Source organism: Hoplias malabaricus, chromosome 15 (genome assembly GCF_029633855.1).
Source record: "Hoplias malabaricus isolate fHopMal1 chromosome 15, fHopMal1.hap1, whole genome shotgun sequence".
NCBI lineage: Eukaryota > Metazoa > Chordata > Actinopteri > Characiformes > Erythrinidae > Hoplias > Hoplias malabaricus.
The window spans coordinates 21605045-21617479 of NC_089814.1; the positions used below are offsets into that span (position 1 = coordinate 21605045).

General features: G+C 37.9%; 1 protein-coding gene across 1 annotated transcript; it reads right to left on the reverse strand.

Moving 5' to 3' along the window:
• Positions 1-2141: 2141 nt before the first annotated feature.
• Positions 2142-12099, reverse strand: serpinf2a (serpin peptidase inhibitor, clade F (alpha-2 antiplasmin, pigment epithelium derived factor), member 2a). The gene is made up of 8 exons (XM_066646392.1): positions 12034-12099; positions 8793-8864; positions 5550-5799; positions 5305-5448; positions 5034-5222; positions 4612-4754; positions 4172-4373; positions 2142-3233 (listed from the first exon to the last, which is right to left on the reverse strand). The coding sequence occupies exons 2-8, from the start codon at positions 8856-8858 to the stop codon at positions 2830-2832; spliced, it is 1398 nt and encodes a 465-aa protein (XP_066502489.1). The 5' UTR covers positions 8859-8864; positions 12034-12099; the 3' UTR covers positions 2142-2829.
• Positions 12100-12435: the final 336 nt, after the last annotated feature.

The following is a 12435-nucleotide window of genomic DNA, read 5'->3' on the forward strand; positions in this document are numbered from 1 at the left end:
AAAGATACTTGGTCAGTTGATGTCCCATTCTTAATCCATAGGAGTTAATATGATTTTGGCACACCTTTTGCAGCTATAACAGCTTCAACTCTTCTGGGAATGCTTTACACAAGGTTTAGAAGTGTGTTTGAATTTCTGACCATTATTCCATGAAGCACATTTATGAGGTCGGACACTGATGTAGGACTGAAGGCCTGGCTCACAGTCTCGGCTCTATTTTATCCCAAAGGTGTTTTATCAGGTTGAGGACAGGACTTGTCAACATGTACAGACCAGTCAAGTTGTTCCACACAAAACTCGCCCATCCATGTGCAGTCATATTGGAACAGGGGGCATTCCCAAACTGTTCCCACAAAGTTGGGAGCATGAAATTATCCATCATATCTTGGTTTGTGGGCGGCACGGTGGCGCAGCAGGTAGTGTCGCAGTCACACAGCTCCAGGGGCCTGGAGGTTGTGGGTTCGATTCCCGCTCCGGGTGACTGTCTGTGAGGAGTTGGTGTGTTCTCCCTGTGTCCGCGTGGGTTTCCTCCGGGTGCTCCGGTTTCCTCCCACAGTCCAAAAACACACGTTGCAGGTGGTTTGGTGACTCGAAAGTGTCCGTAGGTGTGAGTGAATGTGTGTGTGTCTGTGTTGCCCTGTGAAGGACTGGCGTCCCCTCCAGGGTGTATTCCCGCCTTGTGCCCGATGATTCCAGGTAGGCTCTGGACCCCCCCCGCGACCCTAAAATTGGATAAGCGGTTACAGATAATGGATGGATGGAAGGATCTTGGTATGTTTAAGCATTAAGAATTCATTTCACTGGAGCTCAACGCCTGAAATTAAACACCACACCATAACCCTCACTTCACCAAACTTTACACTTGGCATTGAGACATGTACTGTTATCCTGGTACACCCAGACTCTTCCATAGGATTACCAGACAGAGAAGCATGATTCGTCACTCCAGAGAACACGTCTCCACTACTCCAGGGTCCAGTGGTGATATGCTTTATTATTATTATTATTGCATCCGACACTTTGCACTGCGCTTAGTGATGTAGCTGGGATGCAGCTGCTGGGTCATGGAAACCCATTCCATCAAGACCTCTATGCATAGTTCTTGAGCTAATCTGAGGGCCACATTAATTTGAAGGTCTGTAGCATTTGACTCTGCAGATAGTTGGTGACATCTCCTTACTATGTGCCTCAGCATCTGCTGACACCTCTCTGCCATTTTACGTGGCCTACCACTTTGTGGCTGAGTTGCTGTGGTTCCAATCACTTCCAATTTGTTAGAATACCACTGAGATTTAACAGCAAGAAAATTTCACAGCTGGACTTGCACAGGTGGCAATCATCAGGTGGTACCATCATATTATGGTACATGGTACAATATCACAGAATTCCTTGAGCTTCTGCAAGAGACCCATTCTTTCACAAATGTTTGTAATAGCAGTCTATATGCCTAGGTGCTTGGCTATTGAAGTGATAGGGACACCTGAATTCAATTATTTGGATGGGTGAGTGAATACGTTTAGTCATATAGGGTATATGTAAAATTACTGACATTATTTATGTTATGATTATTTTAAATTGGGACATTACTTGAACCTGATTATAAACATATGCTTTAGTTCATGTTTGCATTGCTTCTCTTACACAGACTGTGTTGTCTTACCTTTGAGTTCACCATAGTGTTCTAGGCTCACTTTGAGTTGAATGTGGAAGATTAGCTTGTTATAAATGGATTGTTGAATCAATTTTGGAAACTGGTTGTTTTTTGCTGTATACAGTCTAGTTGGGCCATATATTTAGCCCATCCTGGCCCCACCACTGACCCTAGGGGTATCCACATGATGTCAACATTTAACCCATAGAAACAACTTGGCGCTACCCAAATTTTAAGCCCATATGGGCTCTACATGGGTGTGTTGGCTGAGAATATTTGCTAATGGCTAATATTTGGTATTTTGTCTTATGACTTAACAAGGTTAAACTTTAAAAGTATCAATCAAACTTTATTATGTATTGAACATATAAAAGATGTAAAATAGCTACAGGAATGTTTGAATCAGCCACAATTAGTAATTCATTTTAATGATTCATTGATAAGAGTGTTTAGAAGAATAATTTGTTCATGAATTGGACATTATTAACAATTTATTGCGAGCACAAATCAAATAGTCCAGGCACTATCAGCCAAAAGAGAATTAAATTTAACAAAAATAAAATAATAATTCAAAACAAAATACAACAGTTTTAAAAGAAATAATGTCTAACTTCACATGTGCCTTCATCTTCCCAGCTTGGTTTTATTGTGTGATGAGTAATTGGATATATATATATATATATATAATTTTACATACCTTGTTAGTGTAAGTGGTTGGACATGGATTAAGCTTATTCTTGGACTAACCTGGAGTGCCAATTATGAATCACGTTTGAGCCCTCTGTTGTTGTGAAATGCAGAAAAACTTTCTACACGTTTATTTAAACATAATATTTTAATTGCCACTATATACCTTATGACAATTCTAAGAAAGAAAACAAGTTACATCACTTTGACCATCTTGAATCATGCAATTCAGGTTGACAGAAAACAATGAATTGCGCCACAGTGAAAATTGTGATCAACATCCCTTTGCAAATACCGGTGTGCTCTTGTCTGAAAATTGTCCATTGTATACAACTGCCCTAGCATAAAGTCATCACAAGGCTTGAATTTATTTTAACTGGATGCCCTTTAGGGTTACTTATGACTGACTTTGCATGTCAGGTGTAAGCACAGTGTGTGAATGGATATGATTCATACTTTGTGCTCTTTTTTAGGCCATGATTCCCCAACTTCTAATATTTGATGAATTGCCTTGTCTTCCCACCTTCATCTGACACGTCATGGAGCATGTTATCCCAGTAAGGGTCATCACCTTGTGGCACATCAGTTGGCATACTGCTGCTCCATGGCCTCATCTCTGGGTCGTCACTTAGCTCAACGGTTGCTCCAGGATTTGGGTTGGTGACCATGCCAAGGAACAGAGGCATGTGGGAGACATCATCCACGATGGCAAAGAAAAAGGGCATGTTGACTGCAAAAGTAGGGATGGTCCGCACAAGTATAACTGAGGTGGTAGCTGAGGCCTCTGCACCCTCCTCATCCAGCTCCATGCTGGAAGCATGCTGAACACCTGAGACTACAAGTGGGCCCGCAGCAATGCCAGATAAGTCTGGCCCAGAGAACAAAGACCCCAAACCTGAGCAAGAAGAAGGAGGCCAAAGATTGGCTGAATATCCAGTTGCAAAGTGAAACATTTGTTGCTAATTTTTTTTAGCTTGCTTCAGGTAAAATACCTGTATTGTAAACAATACCCTTTTTGGTATTTAAAGATCTTCTAAGCAATGAAACCACTAAAAAGATTCTCTTGGAACAATTGTCATTTTCCACTGCATGGTACATACTCGACTACACGCTGTTTGGTCCCTGGCACAGGTTGGTTTTCCATTACAATGGCTCCCCCAGAAATGTAGCCAGTGACGTGGCAAAACACTGTCTCTAAAGTGAACCACAGGCTTTGGAAACTACAACAGCATGGTAATTTTAAGCATTGTTTACTCAATATGTATTCACATGTTATATTTCTATTTTGGTACTGAACATGACTCCATGCATGAGTACAGACAGATCAATGGGATTTTTTCAATCCTTGACCCTTGCTGGGGTTTTTGTTGGCCACAACTCCAAGGGGCGTTTGAACCTCTTCTTCAGAACACAGTGTAATTTTACAAGCTGCCATTGTGAGGTGGATAAAACCAAATGTGATCTCTACTGTAGCCTGGACATTTTAAAAATGACTAGCTGCCATTTGCCAGGCCAGCCAGCACTGCAATGTTTGCACATCACATTTAGTTCCTGCTTGGATTATTTGGAGCCACAAGCTAACAGGGACTAAATAAGTACTCTTCTCCAGGTACCAGGTAACAAATTTACCTGATGGAAAAGCAAAAAAAGCAGAGTGGAGTCAAGTAGGTATCATTCAGTGAAAACCGCATGTGTCCAAGCTGTGGTCCATTTAGGAGCCAATTTGGGAAAAGAAACATGACCATATCAGTATATACATTTTAAACATTTCATTAGAAATTCTAAATGTATCAGAGCAGACATTTTCTTGAAAAGAATGGTTAATGCTCTTACCCATGTTGATGAGTGCTGATTGCAAATCCTGTTTATATTCAAGTTTGAACTTGGGTAGTTTGACAAGCATGGTCGTCTCACTTGGAAGACGTTCATACAAGTCTGTAATGTTGAGATTGGCAGCAGCTCTTGATAGATTATGTGTTGGCATAGGCATGACCACTAAAAAGCTTGTATTTCCTTGGAAAGGGAAGCGTGCAACCTACACAGGGTAAATTAATTCACTTGAACTTCTCTTTACATTTACCCAAAATATAGATCTTCATGATGTAGTCACACTACAATGCTATACCAAAGTAACAGCACAGAAAGCAAAACAACCTGTAAATTATCTAAAGTTCAATATTTATTCTGGAAAGTGTGCAAAAAAAAAAAGTTCTCAGTAACAAGACAAGTTATTTTTCAGTTTCAGTTTTCATCAAATCAATAACTTTCTCTACCTGTGTGCCTTGCTCTCCATCCACAAACATGCTGAGTGGATATTTAGAGTCCATCATCATGTCCACTTTTACAGCGATTTGTTTGTCAATGAAGAACAGATCCTTGGTAGTAAAGCGTGGGTCAAAGCGTGATTTCCACTCTCCTAAGAACAAGAAATAAGGGTTTATGTCTACATTATTTCATTATAAACATCTTTGTGTGGACTGGTAGGATTGATACAATGAATTCAATTTTAAATACTGTATTAAAATAATTGAGCTTCGGTATAAATGCTATTCAATCATGCAATGCAAATCACTAAGTACAATAACATTCTTTTATTTATTTTGCAATAAATATCACATGCATCATGATACAATCAAACAATTTTCTGTAGGTTTAATATTTAAAACCTATAATCATGAATTATCAAGAAGCTTACCCTTAAAATGAACAGCATTTATCAACATCAAGATAACATTGGGTGGAAGGCTCGACAAAAAGTTGTTTATTTGACCACTGGTGGCCCCCTCCACCCACTGATTGACCTCCTCTACAGAAGTGAGTGGTGTGGGTATTGACTTGAATAGATGAAGGGATTTCTCTACAAAGTCTTTCTTCAGGTCAAAACCTGTTTATGTACACAAAAAATTGGGCATCAAGTACTAATAATGACGTAATTTCATATTGCATTTTACCACACTTATGTATACCTGGTTTGAGGTAGATACGAGAGGCCACATTTATGGCCTTGGAAATTAGTTGTTCCTGGAGGCAGCTTAAAGTTTTATAATAGTCAGGTAGATCACTTGCATGCAAAACTCCTAGAAGGTGCTTCTCTGTCTCATTCAGGGCACCTGAAAAAAATCAATAGTGGTGATAATAAACAGATTATTTGAGAAATGCAAAATTGAGAAATTGTGAAAATAAAAATGATCACATGGTTCAGCCTTCATACCTAATGCCAACTGTGAAAGTGCTAGAGAAACACTGAGTGGAGACAGAACAACATTTGGATGCTCAGGCCCAGGTTGAAGGTTCTCCAGAAGCTTCAGTCCCAGCTTAGCTACAGCACCACCAACTGCTCGCTGAGTTTCCAGGCTAATGGTAGAGCATTCCTCTTTAACCTGATGTGGAGGACTAGAGCCATGGGATGTTGAGGGGCTGTCAGAAGCACTGCCCTCTGCAGATGCTGTACTGACTTCACCCTTGAGGTAGAAGTGGGAGTAAAAAGATTATCTCATTTTACCCTGAAAGGTCATTAGCCAATTCTATGTGAAAGTTATTCCTGTTATATTTTATGTTGTTTTCATTTAAAAACCAATAATGAATAGTAATGCATTTTTATGTGGAATACCAAGCATCCTGGTTGATTAAATTTTAAGTTTATTGAAGTACATTGTGTTGTACATTTATTAGCTTTTTGCATGTTATGTAGCTACAAATATGTAAAAATAAAAACTTGCATTTAAATCAGTTGTTTAAGTTTTTTATCAAATATTCATTTATTTATTTTGGCACAAACATTGTTCTCCCTCCTCTCTTACAAGTCTCACTCCAAGCTCAAATGAAAACATAGCAGCCGTGACAAAAATATAAGTGTAATATTGTCAGTTGCTTATCAATGTACTTTATAAAAAATATATTGCTGACAGATGCATTTCTCATTTCACGCACACGTGTATGTTTCTGCACGGTATGTTTTTTTTTTGCTCATGCTAAGATTTCTGTTCCTTATGCAAAGTGTTTTATTCCACTTGCTAATTGAAACTGGTGTCATACATTGAGAGGATGAGAAATTGCAGGCGTGGTGTAAGAGATTGATATTAGAACTCATTGCCTACTGCCCAGCATGAGGTTATCTGTTTCTAAAAAAAGACCCAGTTCCCCATTTTTAATTATATCAAGAACGGTACACAGACCTCTGGGTGACTCACAGAGAAAGCTAAGTGAACATAGATTGATTTATTCAAAACGGGAAAATGAGTCATTCTCTGTTTTTCTATTAACTGGTTTTCTGTTTTTGATTTTGACCAGTTATATGTATAAAATTGAGAAATGGGTCATACTATTTCCACAATTACTGCTAATTCTCTCCATTCTTCCTACTTATCGATCCTTGATTCTTCTGCCTTTTCTGGGGTAAGGAGCAGCAGGAAGGGAGAGGAAGAACAGGAGCAGTGGTAAACATTTCTGGAAGTCCGCAGATCTTTCAAAATAGTCATGTTGAGCAGGAGCAGGAGTGCAGATATATGAAATAAATTTTTTAAATGTTTGAAAGATGAATATTATACATTGAGAGGAGGATGGTGCTCTGATGGAACACTTTTCTAACTTGAACAAAAATTTTTTTCATTCATTTATTACCTGGAATAATTGGGTGCAAGGCAGGAACACACCCTGGAGGGGGCGCCAGTCCTTCACAGGGCAACACACACACTCACACATTCTTCAACAAAACTTGTACATGCAAAACACTCAGATTCCTTTCAAACTTTACAAGTAAACCAACAGTCCGCTCTTAACATAGTAGAAATGTGGAATTTGTTGTGACCCATTTTCAGCGTCAGCTCAACAAATCTCTGTCAGGTTTCACATTTGCTTGATGCAAAAATTTGAAAGTGTTTGTCAAAACTCCTATCAATCAGAGAGCTCTTGGGGCTGTTCCTTTCATTGTACAAAACCAGGCATGGTTTCCTAAGCACCTCTGTATTCCTGTCAGTCAGTTAGTGTGTTTGATATAATTGTCCTGAGTCTAGTGTGATTAAAACTAGTAGTACACAACAACAACAGGCTTTCTAGAGTCGACTCATACTCAAATCCTACTGCCAGTGTTGCTGCAATGGGTTTCTCTGCTCAGTTTCATTATATCTTGTTTACACAGAAGTACTTCCGAGCATTTTCAAATTTCTCAGAAGTACAACTACATACCGATTTTCAGCTGTGTACACACAAATTATCAGCACATTGCTCTGCAGGAGTGCTATAGCATACAAATGGCTAAAGGTTTTAGACACTTTGAAAATGTATATGGAACACAAAGAAAATGCTGTGCATTTATTTTCTTTAATTTGCACAAATTGAAGTTAAATTATAGAAATAAAAGCCTGGAATTGAATGAATCTTTGGCCCAAGTGTCTGCTTTTATTTAAGCTCTGAATTATCATTGTATAATGTATGTATTTATGCATAACTTAAGATAACTAGTTTTAAAATGTAATAAAAATTAGCCTAACTTAGATCTGCAAAGCAAAGGGTCGACTCAGTTTATCTCACAGAGAATAATTCTTTTAGACTCAGAGTACCTTATATGGTTATAAGAAAGCAGTTACAGCAGGCAGGTGCACAGATAGACCCCTAGTGGTGCTCAAGCACCTGCCCATTTGCCCTGGATGAGAAAAGTGGCCTTTCTGCTGGAGCCCAATTTTTGTCTTCATTCATTAATATTTAAAAATAAAAATTACCCTCTCTGATATCAATTTCCCCCACAAGTGTTTTAATATCTGGACGGGCACTTATTTGAGTTCTTGACAGAATTCTGGCCCGATCTGATCTGCGGCACACAAGCTCCTGCTTTGCCCCTCCCTGCTCCTCCAGTTAGCCCCTCATCCAGTGCTGAGCGCCAGGCCAAACCGCTGTTACACACTTCTCCTCTGAGCCGCAGCATACAAAGAACATTCATTCATTCATTATCTGTAACCGCTTATCCAATTTAGGGTCGCGGTGGGTCCAGAGCTTACCTGGAATCATTGGGCGCAAGGCGGGAATACACCCTGGAGGGGGCGCCAGTCTTTCACAGGGCAACACAGACACACACATACATTCACTCACACCTACAGACACTTTTGAGTCGCCAATCCACCTGCATCGTGTGTTTTACGCGGACACAGGAAGAACACACCAACTCCTCACTGACAGTCACCCGGAGCGGGAATTGAACCCGCAACCTCCAGGCCCCTGGAGCTGTGTGACTGCGACACTACCTGCTGCGCCACCCATACAAAGAACATCCATGCATAACTTTTATTGTTTTAAAAAAGTTAATATGAGTTAAATATCCTATTGTGTTTTGTTTAAATTTATGAATAATTCTCATGATGGGTGACCTTCTTCTTGGTTGAGCACTTGCCCCCATTGCCTCCTTTTTCTTGAATAAGTCAGGGAAAGGGGTGTAATAAGTGCATTGAGAAGTTTGTCTTACCACTAGTCCATATTGAAAGAGACAAAGCAGCAAAAGCAATGAAGAATTGAGCTTCATTTTCTCCATGTTGACCTGGAAGAGTTCAAATTTTAAAAGCATGATTCAATAGTTTAAAATCGGTATTCTTAAACTATTAAATAAACTGTGATTACTGAATTATAAAATCAAGTCAACTTTTCAAATGTATTTTTAATGCAGAATTTTTTTATACTTTTGAAAGGATAATGATACAATTAAACAGTATATTATGTATCAAAACCTTATTTCTAAAATTAACAACAAATTAAAACATGAACTAAAAGTCCAAAATTTTACACAGGTGGCAAATATCTGAATTCTGAGGTGTTAAAATAATTTGTGTAAGGTTTTTAATTAAAATTAATTTGGATGTGTGATTTTGTGTGAAACCAAGTACGAACAAAATATAAAATAAAAAAGCAGTGTTGTACAAGTCACTGAAACCATATATTTAGATAAAATCCAAGCTCAAGTATTAAACCTGAAAAATTAGTTTTTTGAAAAATATTTGGCTGTTTTGAATTTGATACCTGCACCTGAATTTAAAAGTAGAAGTAGTGACCGGACTTAGTGACCACTTTTAATAGCAATCTGTAAGCATTTGACAACTGAGGAGACTGATTTGGAAAGTGAAATGTTTTCCCATTCTTTTAGAATATAAAAAGATTCACTAGTCAAAACTTAGGGGACTCCTTTGTTAATTGGTTTTATAACATTTTCAGTGGGCGAGAGGTCAGGACTGCAGTCAGGCCAGATATCACTCAGACATATTTACTACATGCTGTTGTAATATGTGCAAGATGTGTTTGACTTCATCTTGCTGGACTTCCTTGAAAAAAAAAATCTTAATGGCAATATGTTGCTCCAAAACCTGTGTATATCATTCAGCATTAAAGGTGCCTTCAAACATTTGCCTGTCACCATGCATCATAGATGCTGACTTATGAAGTGTGAACTGATAAAAAGCCCGACGTTCCCTCATCCATGATGTCCAATTAGAATTTAAAATTTTCAAGATCAAATTTTTTGACAATTTAATCACTGTTATTTTCGGTTTGAAATTGAGAAAACGTATTCTTGAATTGTTGCACCGAATATTATGCCTTTATTGTAGACTGAAAAACTCTCTGGGATACTCTTTTATTTCTGAGCATGTTACTTACCTCCTCTCAAACTGTTTTTGTTGTTGCTGTTGTTGTTGCCCCATTTAGCTGGCAAATGTTTTTGAAACATTTAGCTGGCATCAAATTTATTTAATTAAATCAAATAAATTTCCCAATTTCTACCTACTTCCTTACTACCTAATAGTCTGGCTGTACTCTCTGTATTTGCATGTGCTACCTGAAAGAAAAGAAAGTGGAACTACAGAACTAATAAGAGAGGACAACAGTGTCAGTATTCATTCATTCGTCTTCTGTAACTGCCTCATCAATTTCAGGGCCATGGGGAGTCAAGACTCATTGTGCACAAGGCAGGAACACACCCTAAGGGCACCACACACTCACCAAGTCATCCACATTCTCACATTTATGGGCAATTTTTTTCTGCCAATATACTGCCAAAGTAAGATTTTTGGATTGTGAGACGATCCGAGCGTTCTGAAGAAGCCCACACAGACATGGGGCCCCATTTTGAATCCACAATTTGAAAAGCAATCATTAAATTCTGGGCATAATAAGAACTACTTTCTATGTCCATGTCCCCAAAAGTCATACTGGATCAGGGAGACAAATATAGATATTTGCTTATCCAACATTTCTTTTGAGGTTGTGTAATTGTTATTTCATTTAATGAAATAAAATCAGCTACTAAACTGGGAAGGCATTACACATTATTTTGGAACATTTCTGTAAGGATTTAATGACATTTAGCCATGAGAACATTAGTGAGGTCAGGCACAGATGTTGGATGATAAGTTCTGAATCATACATGGCAGTCCAATTTATTCCAAATGGGGTAATGGATGGGGTTTTATTACTCCAGACCACAAAGATACAGTGTTCCACAGCTCATATACCTTTATACTTCTCTTGCACCCACATGGCTTTTGCTCATGTACAGCTGTCCCAGGGCATCCCATTACATTTCATGTGTTTCTGTAAAGATTATTTAAGTTGTGCATGACAAATTGAACAATTTTGTCCACACGGTTGCTGAATTGAATAACTATTCAAGGACTTTGGACATATACAGTAGTATACAATTGTGTTTGGTCTGCATAAGTATGAGAATTGTCCCCATTCTTTGTGATAATTGTGCCATAGTGGAATCTGTCTGTGAAACCCTTAGAATGTAGTCACCTTAAATAACAAATATCTCTTTTTAAAAAAGTTTCAGACTGTTTTAGCACATTAGAAAAATACATATACTCATATTTACTGAAGATTTCATGAAGAGCGTTTTTAAAAAGAGAGATATACTGAAGTACCTTAAGATCTCTCTAAACATTTTGAAAACCATTATTTTTGCAACTAATTCTAAAGGTGTCAACAATCTTGTTCACTGTATGATTTACTAAATCATAAACAGCTAGGAGTGTCCATAACTAAAACATATACTAAAAAGTATATATATATATTGTATGTTTCTCCACCACAATCAGTTTAAAAATGCAAAAATCTAAGCTGTCTAAAAGAAAAATTAATTCATACATGTTTTATACAGGATTTGTTAAATGCACAATATTTTATCCATGTGATAGCCCCCCCTAACCCGTCCTCTAAACATGAGCACATAAAACAGTGCTATAATGATGTTTGCATTTGCAACGTGCAAGTTTTCACTGCTGCACAGGGTCAAGGGGCTTAAAGTTAATGGTAGAAGCAGACATGCTTTCCATGATATGATTCATAAGCTTTGTAGTGCTTTGAAATATTTACAAATGTAAAAAATATTTGGAGATTTTCAAAAGTTTCTCAAATAATGTCTCCAAATTTATATCATTTTTACAATTGGATAATTACTGTAAAATTTCACTAATAAATTTATGAAAAACAAAGCAAATTGGTTTATTCTTTCTCAGGGAACAAAGTATTAAAAACCCAAAAATCTTGTGTATTTAATTTTTGCTGAAAAGTTTCTTTTAGATACAGTAACACAAGATACGTAATTCTGACATATTGAAGTTCCTAAATGAAAGGATCACATTTTACATGTTGGTCAGTGTGAGTAAGATTAGCAAGCAGTCAGAGGCATTTTGGAAACATAAATAGGAGAAACTTACCAAACCGCTGTTTGGCCTGGAACGTGGTGATAAATATAGGGCAAGATGAGTGATGTAGCTCCTACTCAGATTACTGTGGCTCTAACACATCCAAGCCCCCCACTGCTGGTTAATGTTTTATTACCCATTGATTCATGCCTCAGTACTTACTTTTAAAATACATACCAATATATATATAATATAGAAGTCAAACTTAAATAACCAGATGGCCACTTTGCCAAGAATGTGTGTACTTTAAATAAGCCTTCAAAGAAAAAGTAAGAATATATTGTAACTTCTTATCATACAGTACTGGTAAGGTAGTTTCTAAGCTGCAATTTATTTACCTTGTGTGCTCTGGACTGTTGCCGTTCTCCACCCACGCAGGACCTTGGAGCCTCCCACCCCCATAGTGCTGCACGG